The 19,952-nt window shown below is 46.4% G+C and overlaps 1 protein-coding gene across 1 annotated transcript in view; it reads left to right on the forward strand.

Annotated features, from left to right (window-relative positions):
* Positions 1-15,915, forward strand: part of CACNA1G (calcium voltage-gated channel subunit alpha1 G) — a 294,602-nt gene extending 278,687 nt beyond the window's left edge. The window contains 1 exon segment of the mRNA XM_044297004.1: positions 14,931-15,915. Coding sequence (XP_044152939.1) covers positions 14,931-15,695 — 765 coding nt within the window. The 3' untranslated portion in view covers positions 15,696-15,915.
* The last annotated feature ends 4,037 nt before the right edge of the window (positions 15,916-19,952 follow it).

Below are 19,952 nucleotides of genomic sequence, written 5' to 3' on the forward strand. Positions count from 1 at the left end.
TGAACAGGTGTTTTGCATGTCTAGTTAGGGAATCCGTATAAATGGAGGGCTATTTGGAGTTGACCAAACAGTGGACCCTGGGAGGCTCTTTAGGATCTGAGGCACTCATCATCATAAGTAAGTACCCCTATTTTCACTATAGTTAGGCATGTGATGATGACTTTTTGGCGTATCTGACATATATACACTCCTTTGTCACTAAGTGTATTTCAACTAGTGGACGGCCAGATCTTGAGGGGCCGGACTACACTATCCAGATCACCTTTAAAGGTAATTAGTCTATCTGTTGTTACTTTACATGGGTACTAGATATTTCGCTGTGATTTCATCTATGACTATTTTCCTAGTATCCCATCATATTGGATGTGAGTCAAACAGACTGTGGACAACATTAATACAATCTGTTGTCTAAAGCACCACTATTTAGAAGACTGTCATCTATATCTCTTGGCATCAACCATGATCACGTATGCGCTCTATATGTTGCCTTACTCTAGTGAGTGATCTCCTATAATCTGATAGATGTTGGTGGAGGCATCTCACAATAGTGGGTGTTTAACTTGTATACACTTGAACGCATATATATAGCGTGTATTATCTTTTTCTCTACAGACATCCATGTTTGATGGCCATATGCGAGTTGCACATGCCCGATTTATCAAGACTTTTGATATTGTGTCTACCCCTCTAGACCTCCCAGGAATACTATCTGGTCCACTTTTTAACTATGTATGTTGTTTGACACCGCCTGCTAGACGGCTATATTATAGAGATGCCAACATTGCTTGGGTCTCCACCCGCCTGACATGGTTTTTCCTTATTATCTTTATTGAATATTTATCTTATATGTATCCACCCCCTGATGATCCCACACGGTGGGGGAAACGCGTCGGGGCTTTACACAGACTAGATCTGTGACATTATTGATTATCATTCAATTGGTGTCTTCATTTAATTGTAGTGTAGTTTACTGTACCGTGTACCTGCTGATCACCTGCATCAACAGGGCTGTATACACTGTGCATTGCGTGTTATTGATCCTCTTTGTCCACGCCTACACCAGCCCACCACATTTAATCCTTACTCTCAATCACCTTACCTGCTAGGGCACATCAGGAGTGTCTAGTTAGGTTCGAGGACAGGGGGCCTCCACCATTAGGAGCCGCCCCTGGGCTCAGGGCCTAGTATTAGGGATTATAACTTAGGGTTCTCTTTAACATCCCCGTAAGCTTATGTATCTGGATGGTCTGGTGTAGGCCTGGACATTTATTGGACAATGTGTTTGTTAAAAGTAATATTAAACTTTAATCATTTACATTTTTTGTTAGGGTTAGGCTCTAGCTGGACTTCACTAATTTTGAATACTTAACCCACCACTATAATACTTATCTCAATTTGCTGGATGTTTATTTCATTTGTCTAATATGGCCAGTTTCCTCTCAGGGACTTTGTTCACCGAGGCCCTAGCAATCGAAGCAAGGGATATATTTTCGGATAAGGATGTACCAGGTATAGGCCAACAGGCCACTAGTAAACAGGTTTTTAATGATTTATATAATTGCTATAAAGAAAATATTAAATCGTGGTGGGAGATTAAATCCCTGGAAAGTTATATAGGTAATAGAATCGTACCTAGGGGGTTACGTCTTCATGTAAAACCAGCTGAGAGAATCTCCTCACCTTCTCTTTTGATTAAGTGGGAGGAGCTACTAACACAAAGCTCACTCAATCTGATGAGCTTACTGCTCGAGGAGGAGAGATCTACCTTTGAGCAGTCTTCGAAAAAATTACAAGAACAGATAGAGAGCGCCCTGAAGTTAAAGGAGGACCCTGAATTTTCAAGACGAGAGGGATCACTCCAAACATCTGTTGAACGCTTTCAGAGTCTTATTAAAGACAGGAAGCATAGACAATTTGTCAGGGACCTCAGTGAATTTAAGGAGAACAGGGCTTACAGCATTATACAGAAACCTGAAGGGGTTGTTGAACCCTCATCCTCTGAATTCGACTCATCAGATACTGACTCATATACTAAGTCTCACGGTAGCTCTTCGCTTACAGGCCGCCAGGGGACGAGGCGACGAGGTGGACGGGGATGGCAGAGGGGAGGGGGCTACAGGGGAAGGGGACGGGGTTCACGAGGGTCGGGGTACGTGAATACTTCCTCCTCCTCACCTCCCTCTGGCTACTCCAACATCCAAGTTCACACTCAGACTCAACCTCAACCTCAGCCTTCATCCACCTCTTTTTTAGACAAAAATGCGATGCCATACCCACTGCGCGGTCGCCTGGACAAGGGTCAGTGCTAGACCTCCAAATTATCAATTTGTCCAAACGGTGTCTTACTCCGGATGAGGTGGAGGTCCTCAAAAGAGGCCTGTCATTTGTGCCCACATCCAACTTTAGTCTTTTTTCCTGGACTAAGGACCTCCACCTCTTCTGCAGGAGACTCCGATGGCACAAGTTCTTTAAGGTCTCAAATAGAGACACCTGTAACAGGCTCGGTCTTGGTGAGGAAGACTTTGACGATCTCCAAACCCTCACTGATTTAAATAGGGACCACATTCGGACTGTTGGTTCAGGCCCCTTCACAACACTGAGACCAAAAAGTAAGAAAATGCCACCACCAGCCAATTACGAATATGTAGACATTTTTCTGCAGATGGTGATAAGGGACCTTGAAGAGCTTGACCAACGAGGTCCAAAATCTTTTAATCTATCCATCTCAGAGATGAATGCACTACGTTCCCTGGAGAAAGATCATAGTATCGTAATAAAATCTTCAGATAAGGGCGGGAACTTGGTGATACTTGAGAACGAGGCTTACATGCACATGTGCCTGGAATTATTAAAGGACAAGGAGGGGTATAGAATCTTACCGTCTAACCCGACTCTGATGTTTGTAACCGAGCTTAGAGACATCTTATTGCACGGTTTGGAGAATAAGGTGATTGGAACATCAGAATTTGAATTTCTCTTACCTTGTAAACCCATGATAGCGACCTTCTACGGACTCCCGAAAGTCCACAAGGGGACTAATCCACTTAAAGGTCGCCCCATAGTGTCAGGTGTAAATTCGCTTACCCAGAACTGTGGGGTATATTTGGATAGGGTGTTGAGGGAGTTCGTTGTGTCCCTCCCAGCATATACGAGGGACACAATGGACTTCCTCAACAAAATTGATGCCCTTACCCTTGACCCTGAATGTATGCTGTGTAGTATTGACGTGGAGTCACTATACAGCTCCATTCCACATCAGCATGGGATCAAGGCCATTGAATATTTTCTATGTGCCAGGGGCATTCAATTTGACCTACATAATGCCTTTATCATCAGGCTACTTGAGTACACCCTTACTCACAATTTCTTTTTGTTTAATTCTAAATTCTACCACCAGCTCAGGGGGACGGCGATGGGCAGTCCTTGTGCCCCGACCTATGCAAACCTCTTCCTGGGCTGGTGGGAGGATACCCATGTCTTCCCAGACCGTGATGTCTGGTGGTCCAAGAACATCCAGCTATGGACTCGCTACATAGACGACGTTTTCGTCATCTGGAAGGGCGATGCCTGCCAATTTAAGCGCTTTGTGTCCGATCTTAATGTGAACGAAATCGGACTCCATTTTACCTTTGAATACCATCCGTCGAGTATTACTTTTCTGGACGTTAAGGTAACAATAGTGGGGGACCGACTTTCTACGAACATACATAGGAAAACAACTGCAACCAACTCTCTTCTTCACTGGAGCAGTTACCACCCTACCCCCCTGAAACGGGGTATCCCTAGGGGACAATATCTCCGAGTTCGGAGGAACTGCTCCAGTGATGAAGCATTCTTCAATGAGGCAAGGGCTCTCCAGGATAGATTTATAGCAAGGGGGTATCCACAATCGGTACTTAGGGAAGCCTTTAAGCACGCATCAACTTATAAACGTAATGATCTACTAAGTCCTAAAAAGAGGATCATGGATAGCCCTCAACCGTTGAGGATTGTTTCAAACTTTGACACCGCCAATCCGGATGTCAAAGAAATACTCAATAAATATTGGCCTATCCTGAAGATGGACCCCGATCTTTATCAGATCATTACGGAACGTCCATCTGTGTCCTATCGACGGGGCAGGAGTCTCAAAGACAGGTTGGTAGCGAGTCACTTTACACCACCTATCAGGGCAGGTACTTGGCTGGACCGTAGACCAGTAGGCATTTATAAGTGTGGTAGTTGTAAAGCCTGCCCTTTTTTGAATACGGCCAAAACTATTGTAGGATCCACCTCTGGCCAGACGTTTCAGGCACGTGACTTCATCAATTGTAGATCTAGGGGGGTGGTGTATTTGTGCCAATGCACATGCCCTCTAGACTACGTCGGGAAAACTACTAGAGAGTTTAGAAGGCGTATTCTGGAGCACATCAATGATGTCAAAAATAAGGAAATTACTCCGATAGCCATACATGTTAATGACCATCACGGTGGGGATTCAGGATGTCTTCGATTCACGGCACTTGAATTGATACATCCATCGCCACGCGGAGGGGATTGGGACAGGAGGATCCTTCAAAAGGAAAGCGAATGGATCCATAGACTCCGGTCTCAGTCCCCCCTTGGCCTAAATGAAAGATTGACCTTTTCCTGCTTCCTATAACCTGTTTTATCTATTGGCCTTTGGCCTATGCTAGCTATATCCGTACTCTCCTTTCCCTCCCCTCCCCCCTCCCCATGTCCCCTCCCTACCTCTTCTTTTGTCCCTGCAGCATATGGGCTCGGATGGACCTTTGTATCCTTGTGGACTGAGCCGGGTGCGTGAAGTACCCAAACCTTTGCTATCTTAAACGGTGAATAACAAATGTTTCACCGTCGTAATTATCGTCTTTTTATATATCCCATATCTATTACTGCAACAACCCCTTGTCCTCATTATGGCCCTCCATTTAGCTATTTGCCATTTAGATATCTTTTCTATCTATATATACCCCTCTGAGCATTAATCCAGAATAATAAAGCCACTTCTTTTATTTACTTAGCCTCCTCTTATATTACCTATCTTTATACATTCATCAAAATGGGCTTATAAAAGTGGCTTTTAACTATCGATAATACAGTATGGCCAAGCATTCTTTCCACCCAATGTTTCTATATGTCATTGGTAGGATTTTATGCCCCTGTAATCGATTTGGCCCACTGCGCTCTATTCTGGAATACAGGGCTCAGTCTGGTCATGTAGACGCCGAGATCGCTATGCGTTCCACACTGGAACGCATGATCTTATGACGTCATATCCGGACGACTGAACCGGATATCCTGCGGCGTGCGTTCCACAGTGGAACGCACGCCGTCACTTGTTCAGGCATGCGAACCACATACCAGGAGTGGATTCACCTCTGAACAGGTGTTTTGCATGTCTAGTTAGGGAATCCGTATAAATGGAGGGCTATTTGGAGTTGACCAAACAGTGGACCCTGGGAGGCTCTTTAGGATCTGAGGCACTCATCATCATAAGTAAGTACCCCTATTTTCACTATAGTTAGGCATGTGATGATGACTTTTTGGCGTATCTGACATATATACACTCCTTTGTCACTAAGTGTATTTCAACTAGTGGACGGCCAGATCTTGAGGGGCCGGACTACACTATCCAGATCACCTTTAAAGGTAATTAGTCTATCTGTTGTTACTTTACATGGGTACTAGATATTTCGCTGTGATTTCATCTATGACTATTTTCCTAGTATCCCATCATATTGGATGTGAGTCAAACAGACTGTGGACAACATTAATACAATCTGTTGTCTAAAGCACCACTATTTAGAAGACTGTCATCTATATCTCTTGGCATCAACCATGATCACGTATGCGCTCTATATGTTGCCTTACTCTAGTGAGTGATCTCCTATAATCTGATAGATGTTGGTGGAGGCATCTCACAATAGTGGGTGTTTAACTTGTATACACTTGAACGCATATATATAGCGTGTATTATCTTTTTCTCTACAGACATCCATGTTTGATGGCCATATGCGAGTTGCACATGCCCGATTTATCAAGACTTTTGATATTGTGTCTACCCCTCTAGACCTCCCAGGAATACTATCTGGTCCACTTTTTAACTATGTATGTTGTTTGACACCGCCTGCTAGACGGCTATATTATAGAGATGCCAACATTGCTTGGGTCTCCACCCGCCTGACATGGTTTTTCCTTATTATCTTTATTGAATATTTATCTTATATGTATCCACCCCCTGATGATCCCACACGGTGGGGGAAACGCGTCGGGGCTTTACACAGACTAGATCTGTGACATTATTGATTATCATTCAATTGGTGTCTTCATTTAATTGTAGTGTAGTTTACTGTACCGTGTACCTGCTGATCACCTGCATCAACAGGGCTGTATACACTGTGCATTGCGTGTTATTGATCCTCTTTGTCCACGCCTACACCAGCCCACCACATTTAATCCTTACTCTCAATCACCTTACCTGCTAGGGCACATCAGGAGTGTCTAGTTAGGTTCGAGGACAGGGGGCCTCCACCATTAGGAGCCGCCCCTGGGCTCAGGGCCTAGTATTAGGGATTATAACTTAGGGTTCTCTTTAACATCCCCGTAAGCTTATGTATCTGGATGGTCTGGTGTAGGCCTGGACATTTATTGGACAATGTGTTTGTTAAAAGTAATATTAAACTTTAATCATTTACATTTTTTGTTAGGGTTAGGCTCTAGCTGGACTTCACTAATTTTGAATACTTAACCCACCACTATAATACTTATCTCAATTTGCTGGATGTTTATTCCCTTATTTGAATGGAGCAGCGGACACACATGTGCTATCAATCCATTTAATTGTATGGGGCTTCTGGACATGGTTAAGCACCTGTACTACAGAGTTGATTGAAGCGGTGGACATGCATGTGTGTGGACACTCATATCCAGTGGATCAGGGATCAGTTGTTGTAATGGGACAACCTCTTTAATGTTAGCTTTAGGCTACTTTCAGACGAGTGAGTGTCACCCTCTGGACTCGCAGAGCAGCTCCCATCCTGAACTTTCAGCACTGCCGGGGTCGCATAGCATTATATTGATTTATGATGCTATGTAACGCTTAGAGGTCTGGAATGTATTGTATTGCAGTGACAGCATTATGTCAGTGTTATCCAATACATTCCAGACCTCTAAAGGTTACATAGTATCAGAAATCGCCATAATGCTATGCGACCCCGGCAGTGCTGGAAGTTTAGGCCGGGTGCTGCGTTGCAAGTCCAGAGGGAGACACTCGCTCGTCTGAAAGCGGCCTTAAGGGAGGGTGCAGCGGACCGGACCGCAGGGGCAACACGTGAGGCTACGGTGGGCCAATGGGAGTAGTAGTAGTTTGTACTCACGGTTAGCAGAGCCTCCCTGGGCCGGCGTGCAGTGATGAGGAAGACAGCACTAAATCCTCCGGGGCACGCTCTATTGCAGGGAACACCGGCCAGATGGAAGTTGAGGTGCCTTGATGGTATGGGTGTTTAAGGTGCTTTTGCGGCTGGGCCCCTGTGTTGTGGTTCGTGACGCCAGCCCCATTAGGTGCAATTAAGAGATGATGTAGAATAAGGAGACCGAGTTTCTTAACAAACTCCCAGTACTTTACTGAAGCTGATCCAATGGTCATCAATGTATGCAAAAGTCATTTACAGCAAGGCAGCTTTTACAGTGATTCAGATTAGTTCCCAGAAGTTACATAAGGAGCAGTTTTCTATGAAATCAATCTTTCTCCCTTATTTCTCCAGGCTGGAGGGATGGACTATGTCTGCTGTACTGTATAATCATATACTTCTGTATCTTCTCAAGGAATACTATATTCTGACAGGTGGCCTTTCTGTCCTTGGTTATGGTGGGCAGCTTGTAGCTTAGAATCTCTCCACCTATTGCAAAGGAGACTAGAGCCTGATAAAACAGCAGTTACCTTCCTTTGCCAATATTCTTACTCACTCTCTGAGTTGCCTGGTTCTTCTGTAATCTTTCCCTTCTAGAAGGGAACTAAATTTGGAGTTTGAATAACTCTCCAAAATGGCTGCTGAGGTCAGACATCACACACACTGACCTTCTTCTCTTTCTTCTCTGTACTGTGTGCAGGGTGGAGTCAGCCCTGGGAGGCTTGTTAGAACTTCCCGTTCCCTATGCAACTTTTTTGGAACTCATATACAAGTACAATTTACATGAAACACAATCACAGTATTGAAGGGAGTCTTTCACCTAAAATCACCATTATAGAACACTAACATCAGGATCTCCATTACATTTCTCAAATTAGAATGCTACCTTCCATATTGCTGTCCATCGCCGATTTTCTCAGAAAAACACTTTTATTCAATATGTTAATTAGCTTCTAAAGGTGCCCAGGGGCAGCTTTCATGCGGCCGTTGCCGAGGCCCCTCAGCGCTTTTCATACGAAACCCCTCCCCTTTCACCCCTCTGGACCGCCCTAGGTTCTTCTGGTGGCTTATTCTATATTTCTGTATATAAATATATAAATTACACCAAGATTTATATGCATGCTCGAATGATGCCCAAAAAATAATACATTTTCTACTGCATAGTGCAAAGCCCCCGACAGCCAAGTCAATGAAAAAAAGAAAAAAGCTAGGGCTGCTAAAACACAAAAAAAATTGAGAGTAGCTGTACTTTCACACAACTTTACATAAATCAATAGTACATGTGACTTCAATAAACTTTGTAATATGTTTTATCAGTGAGAAATGTCTCATGCTGTCATGGTCTTACCTTCTTGCTGTTCTCCTTCGTTTGACATGTGCTGGCGGCCATCTTGGTTTCTGGGTTTCTTGTAGCCTCCTACCCGGCGGCTTCTCCTTCCCACTGGGAGGAGCTGGATGCCTAGCTCATATATATAGGAGGTCTGTGGCTTCAGTTCCTTGCTTGGTCCTCCTGTGTTCACATGCTTCTAAGACTGCTGCTGCTTCTGGTTCCTGATCCTGGCTTCGTCTGACTACCCTGCTGGTTCCTGATCCAGGTTTCGTCTGACTACCCTGCTGGTTCCTAATCCAGGCTTCGTCTGATTACCCTCCTGGTTCCTGACCTCTGGCTTCGCAAGACCCTGCTTCGGTTTAGCCATCCGTTTGGACTTTTGCCTTACAGCTTGATTTTCAATAAAGCCTTCTTATTTCCACTTATCTCTTGTTGTACGTCTGGTTCATGGTTCCGTGACATTAGGACCAAGCCATGAATTCTGACGGTACAGGGCCATCCTCGCTATCTATGCTGGTTGCCAGACTTGATCAGCAGGATCACCTGTTGGGTCGGTTCGCTGTGGCGTTGCAAACCCTGCTTGAACGCACGGCTCATTTAGCTTCCGTTGCCGATGGGTCGGTTGTCGCTCCTGGGCCCGCTCCTACTGCCGCTCCGGTTGTTGCGCCAGAGTCTACCCCGACACCTGTTGCTGCGCCTGCGGTGTTTCGGGGTATGACCAGTTCTGCCCCCCTTCCACAGCGCTTTGGGGGAGAGCCAACTCAGTGCCGAGGTTTCCTTAACCAGGTGGGCATTTATTTCGAGTTGCTGCCACATGCCTTTCCTACTGAGAGATCAAAGGTGGGCTTCTTGATCTCGCTGCTCTCGGACAAGGCCTTGGCCTGGGCCAGCCCTTTATGGGAGAACAACAATCCGGTGGTTGCCGAGTTTTCCGGTTTTGTTGCTTCTCTTCGGAAGGTATTCGATGTGCCGGCTCGTGCTGCCTCTGCTGCGAAGCTCCTTATGTCCATCAGACAGGGTTCACGATCCGTAGCTGAATACGCCATTGAGTTTCGTACCCTGGCAGCAGAGGTGGGCTGGAATAATGAGGCTCTGGTCGCTGCTTTCTCTCATGGTCTCTCGGATGCCTTGAAGGATGAGGTTGCAGCTAAGGACCTACCAGTGGAGCTCGAGTCTCTTATTTCTTTCCTGATTTTGATTGACACCAGACTCAGGAAGAGACCTTCCTTTAAGGAGAGCCTGCGGAGGTCTTCTAACAGATTGGCGCCTACGTTTGCTGTCCCACCCGTGCCTCCCTCTGCTCCCACGCCTCCTGGGGATGACTTGTCTGGGGGTGAACCCATGCAGCTGGGGTTTGCTCGCCTGTCCGAGGGGGAGAGGGCACTCCGGAGACGCGAGGGCCGATGCATGTACTGTGGTCTCGGTGGGCATTTTCGGTTGGCATGCCCGAACCGTCCGGGAAACGCTCGCACCTGAGATCCTGTCGGGGGCAGATCTTGGGTGGAGTCTCCTCGTCCCCGGTTTCCCGTGTTGACAAACCACTGATTACTGTTGTCCTCTCCTGGGTCGGGGGCTCGGCGACGACTCAGGCGTTGGTGGACTCTGGTGCTGGTGGTTTGTTCATTGATAGTGTGTTCGCTGCCGCCAATTCCATTCCTCTGCAGCCTCGAGGTTCCCCACTGGCTCTTGAGGCGATAGACGGCAGACCCCTTCTGCCGCCACACGTGACTCATGAGACCCTTCCAGTGGGGATGGCCATTGGTGCTGTTCACAGAGAGTCGGTCTGTCTCCAGGTTATTTCGTCTCCACACTACTCAGTGGTCTTGGGGTACCCCTGGCTCCAGAAGCATAATCCGACTTTCGATTGGAGGTCGGCCGAGATCCTCTCGTGGTCACCGCAGTGTGGGGCTAGTTGCATCCATGGGTCTGTCAAGTTGCTGTGTACTTCCTCGGACTCTCTGTTGCCTCCTGAATACGAGGAGTACCGGGATGTATTCGATAAGGTGCGTGCGGTTGCCCTACCTCCGCACCGCCCATACGATTGTGCCATAGAGTTACAATCTGGTGCCGTTCCTCCTCGTGGCAAAGTCTATCCACTGTCGGTAGCAGAGAATGAGGCCATGGAGGAGTACGTGAGGGAGGCGCTTTCACGCGGACACATTCGCAAATCCTCGTCCCCGGCAGGGGCTGGATTTTTCTTTGTGAAAAAGAAGGGCGGTGAGTTGAGGCCTTGCATCGATTACAGGGGTCTCAATCGCATCACGATCAAGAACGCTTACCCGATACCCTTGATTTCCGAGCTGTTCGATCGCCTCAAAGGGGCCACGATCTTTACCAAACTCGACCTGAGGGCGGCATATAACCTGGTAAGGATCAAGGCGGGCGATGAGTGGGGGACCACGTTTAACACCAGGACCGGTCATTATGAATCCTTGGTTATGCCCTTTGGGTTGTGCAATGCGCCCGCAGTCTTCCAGGAATTCATCAACGATGTTTTCCGTGACCTGTTGCAGCAGTGTGTGGTGGTCTATTTGGATGACATCTTGGTATATTCTGAATCCATGGAGGCCCACATTCTGGATGTCAGACGAGTGTTGCAACGGTTACGAGAGAACAAGCTGTTCGGTAAGCTTGAGAAATGCGAATTTCACCGATCCCAGGTAACCTTCTTAGGTTACATCATTTCCGCTGAGGGGTTCTCCATGGATCCTGAGAAGGTTTCGGCTGTCTTACAGTGGCCCCAGCCCAGTGGTCTTCGTGCCCTGCAGCGCTTTTTGGGCTTCGCCAATTATTATCGGAAGTTCATCAGGGACTTTTCCATGCTAGCCAAGCCTCTCACGGATCTGACCAGGAAGGGCAGTAATCCCCAGGTCTGGCCGCTCGAGGCCATCCGAGCTTTTGAGGCTCTAAAGTCCGCCTTTGTGTCGGCTCCGATTCTGTCGCATCCCAACCCTGGGTTGCCTTTTGTCCTCGAGGTGGACGCGTCTGAGACGGGAGTAGGCGCCCTTCTGTCTCAGCGTAGAACACCAGAGGGTCCTCTGCTTCCTTGTGGGTTTTACTCCCGGAAACTGTCTTCCGCGGAGTGCAACTATCAGATTGGTGACAGGGAGTTATTGGCCATCGTGCAGGCCCTTAAAGAATGGAGGCACTTGCTCGAGGGCTCGGTGGTTCCGGTTCTCATCCTGACGGACCACAAGAATCTGACCTACCTCTCTGAGGCCAAGAGATTGACACCACGTCAGGCCAGATGGGCTCTGTTCTTGTCACGTTTTAATTACGTGGTCTCCTACCTACCCGGTTCCGAGAACATCAGAGCGGATGCCTTATCACGGCAGTACTCCGAGCTGTCCGGGGAGGAGTCGATTCCGACTTCGGTCATACCTCCGAATCAGATCCTGGCCTTCGCACCAGCCTGACCTCTCCCCTGGGTGAGCAGATTTTGGCGGCTCAATCTGGTGCTCCCTCTGGGAGACCCAACGGCAGATGTTTTGTGCCTGAGGAGTTGCGCACTCGGTTGTTGCGAACCTACCATAACTCCAAGGCCGCGGGGCATCCTGGAAAGAATCAGCTGTCCTGGGCTGTTTCACGTCTGTTCTGGTGGCCTTCTCTACGTTCCGACATCGCCGCATATGTAGCGTCATGCTCCGTTTGTGCCCAGAGTAAGTCCCCTCGGCACCGTCCGTTGGGCCTTTTACAACCCATAGCCACCGGGGAGCGTCCATGGTCACACCTGGGGATGGATTTCATTGTGGACCTCCCTGCATCCCGAGGCCATACGGTCATTCTCATGATTGTGGATCGGTTTTCCAAAATGTGCCACTGCGTTCCTCTCAAGAAGTTACCCTCTGCACAAGAGTTGGCCACGATTTTTGCCAGGGAGGTCTTCCGGTTGCACGGTTTGCCCAAGGAGATTGTGTCGGATCGGGGGAGTCAGTTTGTGTCCAGGTTCTGGCGCTCCTTTTGCTCCCAGTTGGGGATTCATCTCTCTTTCTCCTTGGCCTACCACCCTCAGTCCAATGGGGCCGCAGAACGATCCAATCAGGCCTTGGAGCAATTCCTTTGTTGCTATGTCTCCGATCACCAAGACAATTGGGTTGACCTCCTGCCTTGGGCTGAGTTTGCCAGGAACACGGCGGTGAACTCTTCCTCTGGGACGTCTCCCTTCATGGCCAATTATGGGTTCCAACCTGCCGTGTTACCGGAGGTATTCTCTCCCCAGGATATTCCGGCTGTGGAGGATCACCTTTCCGTCCTACGTGCTTCTTGGGTACAGATCCAGAGGTCCCTTGAGGTCTCTGCGCAGCGCCAGAGACTCCAGGCTGATCGCAGACGAGCGCCCGCTCCTTCCTACCAGGTCGGAGACCGCGTATGGTTGTCCACCCGCAACCTCAACCTTCGAGTGCCCACTCCCAAGCTGGCGCCTCGCTTTGTTGGTCCCTTCCGAGTGCTTCGCAGGGTAAACCCGGTAGCCTATGCCCTTGCGCTTCCTCCTGGCATGCGGATCTCCAACGTGTTTCATGTCTCCCTGTTGAAGCCACTGGTGTGTAATCGTTTCACTTCCTCGGTTCCTCGGCCTCGTCCGGTCCAAGTGGGCAATCGTGAGTATGAGGTGAGTGTCATGGAACCATGAACCAGACGTACAACAAGAGATAAGTGGGAATAAGAAGGCTTTATTGAAAATCAAGCTGTAAGCAAAAGTCCAAACGGATGGCTAAACCGAAGCAGGGTCTTGCGTAGCCAGAGGTCAGGAACCAGAAGGGTAGTCAGACGAAGCCAGGATCAGGAACCAGCGGGGTAGTCAGACGAGGCCAGGATCAGGAACCAGAAGCAGCAGCAGTCTTAGAAGCATGTGAACACAGGAGGACCAAGCAAGGAACTGAAGCCACAGACCTCCTATATATACGAGCTAGGCATCCAGCTCCTCCCAGTGGGAAGGAGAAGCCGCAGGGTGGGAGGCTACAAGAAACCCAGAAACCAAGATGGCCGCCAGCACATGTCAAACGAAGGAGAACAGCAAGAAGGTAAGACCATGACAGTGAGCAATATCCTGGACTCACGCCTGGTCCGCGGTCGGGTGCAGTTTTTGGTCCATTGGCGTGGTTATGGTCCAGAGGAGCGTTCCTGGGTTCCCTCCGCAGATGTCCATGCTCCTGCCTTGCTCCGAGCCTTCCACGCACGCTTCCCTCAGAAACCGTTCTTTACTCCGCGGAGGAGGGGCCCTTGAGGGGGAGGTACTGTCATGGTCTTACCTTCTTGCTGTTCTCCTTCGTTTGACATGTGCTGGCGGCCATCTTGGTTTCTGGGTTTCTTGTAGCCTCCCACCCGGCGGCTTCTCCTTCCCACTGGGAGGAGCTGGATGCCTAGCTCATATATATAGGAGGTCTGTGGCTTCAGTTCCTTGCTTGGTCCTCCTGTGTTCACATGCTTCTAAGACTGCTGCTGCTTCTGGTTCCTGATCCTGGCTTCGTCTGACTACCCTGCTGGTTCCTGATCCAGGTTTCGTCTGACTACCCTGCTGGTTCCTAATCCAGGCTTCGTCTGATTACCCTCCTGGTTCCTGACCTCTGGCTTCGCAAGACCCTGCTTCGGTTTAGCCATCCGTTTGGACTTTTGCCTTACAGCTTGATTTTCAATAAAGCCTTCTTATTTCCACTTATCTCTTGTTGTACGTCTGGTTCATGGTTCCGTGACACATGCTCCCCCCTCTTGCTAATTGCTTTGAATTCTGTCTCAAGATGGGAGCATCTCCTCAGGAGGATCATATTACACATGTCAATACAAGTCTGTGGAGAGGGGAGGGGGTAGTGAGCAGGAGCTGAATGAGACAGGACTCAAAGAGAGACACTAAAGGGACTGCAGAGCTATATAGGAGATTTATATTACAACACAAGTGCTAAATTCACAACTATAACAGGTCAGTACTTCTCTGTAATGTCCTCTATGATCCTGGGGCATACGTCTGAGTGAGTAAGAGAAGCTTAAGAAGCAGATTCTCCTCTACTTTCTATGTGCAGTGGATGGCAGCTAGTCTCCACCCACCATGTTTAAGAAACCTGCAAACTAGATATTCAATATACACAAATGAAAACTGCTAAAAAAAAAATGGCAGATACAAGTCATATAATGGCATTCCTCATGTACACACACTGTACCATTGTTTAAGGGGTTAACTTTTATTTTTTTTATTACAGAAGGCAGTCCAGAATGATTCATTCGATATTTTCTTGGATAACAAGGAGGGTGACCAAGGTGAATCGGCAGAAAATGTCATAACATTACCAGTTTGCCAACTGCCTACAAATGTGCCAACCGTTCTCACGCCAACGAAACCCAAAAGAACTTTGTGCGAGCAGGAAAAACAAGGTGTTTACACGCAGCATTGCCATGATACTGTTCACTGTCCAGGTGCTTCCCAGGCAAGTAGAAAGGCTTGCAAAGACTCAAGCGGAGCTCAAGAAAGGACACATTTGTTGAACACATCTCAATGTAAAAAACATTTCAGCCTAAAAACATGCGAGACTCTAAGACTTTATTCGGCAGCGTACTCCTTAAGCCAGAAAGTAAAACTGGAAAACAGCAACAATGTAGTTTTAAGAGACATGAAGAAGTTCTACAGCATGGATGCTCACGGTGCCCTTAAAAAAACCGCTTCATGGCTTGAAGATGCCAGAAGACATTCTATTGAAATATGTTCAATGGAGAACACCCTGTCTCACTATCCAGCTTCCCGTTCCTGTGGCTTCATTAGCCATATACTCAATGAAAGAGAAGACTTCCAAACAGTCCATAATACAAGCGGACATATCCCATACTGCCCGGAGTGCATGCCGTCCGGCGCGGCTCGAGGACATTCATGCTTAGAGGCAGAAGCTTTAAAAAGACAATCGTACTCATTAGATTCAAAGGACCTCCCGAAAATTGTTGACCCCTTAGTTCCAGAGATGTCTATATCCTAATTTCTATTGATAATTTTTTTTCTATCAGTTTAATTGAAAAGAAAAAAAAATGCCTATTTTTGATTGAGTGTGAACATTTCTTACAAAATGATGAGCTGCTTCAGTGGGTAAAAGAGGAAAAACTTGAAGGTTGGCAGCTCTGGGGAAATACTTGAACACATGTTCTATTTGGACAAATAGCAATACAGTTTCAAAAAGGATTTTCACATTTCTCTAGCTAGTGAACTCATGTTATTTTTATGAAATAAACTCTATAGAGTGTCAGCTATATTGAAAGCGTCATATGGTCTTGTATATGCAGTCTTGTATACCAGATCCAATGTAAGCCGGATGGCAACATATTTTCTTAGTTGGCAATCTGAGAACTACACTGAAATATAGAGACAAAACATACAGTATTTACGTGCTACATTTATATAAAGTATCCAAAAAAGCAACACAAAATGTAAAGTATTTAAAAAATAAGAGAAAATAGTTTCCTTTACAAAGTACAACTCTATATGCTGTGAAAGCGAAAATGAAAAATTATAGAATTTGACCACTTTCTGAAAAAATCTCCAAAACACTGTAAGGGCCCATAGACACATGTCATTGCCGTTTTTGCCGTCTGCAAAACATGGATACCGGCTGTGTGTGTTAGGACATGTTCTATTTTTTTGTGGTGTGCTGTCCGCATCTTTAGCGGCCCCATTGAAGTGAATGGGTCCACATCCAACCTGCTAAAAAATGCGGATTGGGTGCGGCCCAAAAATATGTTTGTGTGCGTGAGCCCTAAACTTATGAAGCACTAGCCTAGGAAACCCCAAGCCTCTTGATTAATATTATATATTATAATATTAATTATTATTATAAATAATATTATGAATATTAACCACAACACCCCAATTCAGGATCCTCCACTGCCCATGGATTCCATCTCTAAATAATGGACGCTAGCCGACAAAATGTCAGCACATGATTTTACCCCCATGACTCCTGCCCCGGATGCTGCACTAGAGCTAAAAGCATAGCTCTCATGTGGCAATACATGCAGCTGCGCCCAGCCAGTGCGGGGTGATGTCATACGTCACCCCGCGCAAGATTTTGCACTGTATCTTTAATCCAGATGGCCGCGATGGTCTCTCCATGAGCAAATGGATGAGGTTAGTATGGGGTTTTTTGGGCGTCATTTCAGGAAAAATTTTGTTACCATGAAGCTCGAGAAAATTCATGGCGAAACAAATTTTTTCAGAAATTCGGATCGAAGTCAATTTGGCGTTGATTCGCTCAACACTAGTCACATGATTAGGTTACGTAACCACTGTCATCTTGATTGTCCTGCAGCCGCCAGGATCCACAATTTACAGAGAGAATCCATGGGCAGCGAGGATTCTGAACCAGGGTGCTGTGGTAAGAAATGAGGGGGCTCGTGGTATCCTGTGCTAGTAGCCTCAAGTTTATGGCATTTTAGTTTTTTTTTTTTCAGAAAGTGGCCAACCCTTTAAAGGGGACCTGTCATCCACTTTATGCTGCCGTACATGAAGGGTGATAGAGGAGCTGATTTCAGCGGTGTGTCATTCATGAGCTACAAATAAGTGGTTGCCGAGAGCCTGCACCATAATCGTTGCCACCCGATACTGGAAAAGAGTCACGGCAGCCTGAGAAGAGTCATGGTTATTCATGAGCTCCCTCTCTCCTCACCTCCTGCTGATAGTTTACAGTGTTCTCCTTAATTTTCTTCCTACAAGAGGACTAGCAATAATCAGCAGGTGGTGGGGAGGAACTCATGAATAACCATGACTCCTATCAGGCTGCCATGACTCCTTTCCAGGATCGGGCAGCAATGAATATGATGCCGGTTCTCAGCAACCACTTACTATGAGCTCATGAGTGATGCCCTGCTGAAATCACTACTTTATGCTGCACTAAGTGAGGTTAGCATAAAGTTCATAATAGGTTCCCTCTAAGCAAGTCTTTATTTAAAACCTGCTCCAGTTTTATGTCTGCTATGCACATTCGTGTGTCTCCGTGGTAGTAGGCTACAAATTCTGAGAAGTCTAACACTGCAGTTATACCTCCGCCTGTCTCCTGTAAGCAAATGTATGTGAGAAAAAAGTGGCAGACAGATGTAAGGGAAAATGACTACAGCGGGTTTGTTTGTAGTCTGTTACCATGGAGAAACATAAGTCTGTATAGTGGCCGTATACACAAACTTGCTTTAAGTAAAGACCTATTTGAAAGGGTCCTTGAGGTGGGCATTACCTTGAGCATATTATTCTGTTTCATGCTGGATGTACACTTGTGTTATTGCAATTTATTTCTACTTGTAAGTGATTTCATCAGATCCATCCTCAGCCAATTCATCGAATCACAACAATGTCATTGCTGCAGCCATAGGTTGCACCTGCAGGGCCATATTATGGATCTACTCATAGACTGTTAGGGCCCCATGCGCATCTAAATTTGACAAAATGAATTGTGCCATTCTCCATTGCATGCTTCCGTATATTATGTGATGGGTTCTCACCTAGAGTCAGGCATTGGGGTACTGGCCAAGACATTATAACCGGGAGATGGCCTACAACGTTTAAGTGCAGGGCCCCCAAAATACAAAAAGTGCTAATTGCTGATTAAATGCATATTCTTAACCCACATAAAGGGCACCAGAGACATTTAATTCCCATTCATCACCTCCTAGAAATACTTCTAGGGACAAATACCATAAGGAGCAACCATAAAGCAGAATGCCCTCCATAATATAGACTGGTAGGAACTCCATGTACCACTGTACTGGGCCCTAAGGCTGCCTTTTTAACTCCCATATATTTAGATAATTGGGACCTAAAGGCTTTAATTTTTTTACTGATTTTAGTTTTCTCTGTGTGAATTCCTATCTGCAATACAATGCAAAACAATCCTTCAATTTGGAGGGTGTTCTGTACACAATGCAACAACTAGTGGGAATTTTGAATGACGATAAAAGGGGTTGTCCGACATGTTGATATTGATAGCCTATGCTTCACCGATCAGCTGTTTGAAGAGTCCACAGTGCTCTGGCGAGTCTCTTCCTAGGCCAGTGACGTCACGTTCATCGGTCACATCGCCTATTTGCAGCTCAGTCCCATTAAAGTGAATGGGCTTGGGCTGCAATACCAAGCACAGCCACTATACAATGTATGGCACTGTGCTTGGTAAGCTGTGAGGAGTGCCGCAACCTCTTCAAATATCTGATTAGTGAGGGTCCCGGCAGTCAAACTGCCACCAATTAGATATTGACGAGCTATCACTCCATGTAAACTGTAATCATTTGAGGAACCTGAGGCAAGGGTTCAGTTTCCCTCATGATGCATAACACCGTTTCCATTGAGATAAATGGACTGTCCATGAAAGGCTTGGTCCTGCCAAGTCCTACAGGAGGAGAGACATTCTTTGTAGACCTATTCTACTCTGTTTAAGAATAAGCATCCTAAACAAGTGAATTTTCCACATAGATGTCCCATTTGACACACAGTCACAACACAAATTAAAAAAACTGTTTATTATAAATTTGCTTATTCAATAAAGGTGTTGGCCACAGCCATAACTTCCGACCACATTCTGTTCCCATCCTGTTACGTGCAACAGGAGTCCCCTTTTTGCTTTATGTTCACCTAGTTACAAATTTTGTTTGTTCAGTTGCTGTGCAAATTCCTTGGATCAGAATCTGGGTTTAGTTATCCCCCAGCTTTGCTTAGTTGATTAGGGTGGAGTGGCTGATTGTCTAGCCTTTATACCTTCTGGCCTTACTCTCTTCTGTTTGTCAGGTATAGTGTTTGGTAGCTGTATTCCCTTCCAGATAGCTTATACTTTGTTCTGAATGCTAAAATCTGTTTGCTGTGTTTGGGATTTGTTTGTTGCTATGATGTTGTATTGTCCAGGCTGATTTGTTGACTTTAACTCATTTAGGGTCAGTTCAATATTACTGCATTTCTGTTCACTTTTGTCCATTCGCCATCTATTTTTGTGCTTTATTTATGGTTGTTGTGGAGTTCAACCCTGCTATAAGTTTTTGGGGTACTAAGTGAAATTCATTTCTGTGGCCCTGCGTCTTTACACATACATAATATAGCTGCAGATGAGATGACCAAACATCACTCTGCGTCCTTCATTGTAGCACATTGGGCCTGCACTAGATTCCCACCATCCGTGACCTGCACAAGTGCAGATAGCAGGAGTAGTGTGTTACAATCTTACGGACAGGAGAAGTCACAAAATACAGCTCTCATAAAAATGGTACCA

Source organism: Bufo gargarizans, chromosome 6 (assembly GCF_014858855.1).
Source record: "Bufo gargarizans isolate SCDJY-AF-19 chromosome 6, ASM1485885v1, whole genome shotgun sequence".
Classification (NCBI taxonomy): Eukaryota; Metazoa; Chordata; class Amphibia; order Anura; family Bufonidae; genus Bufo; species Bufo gargarizans.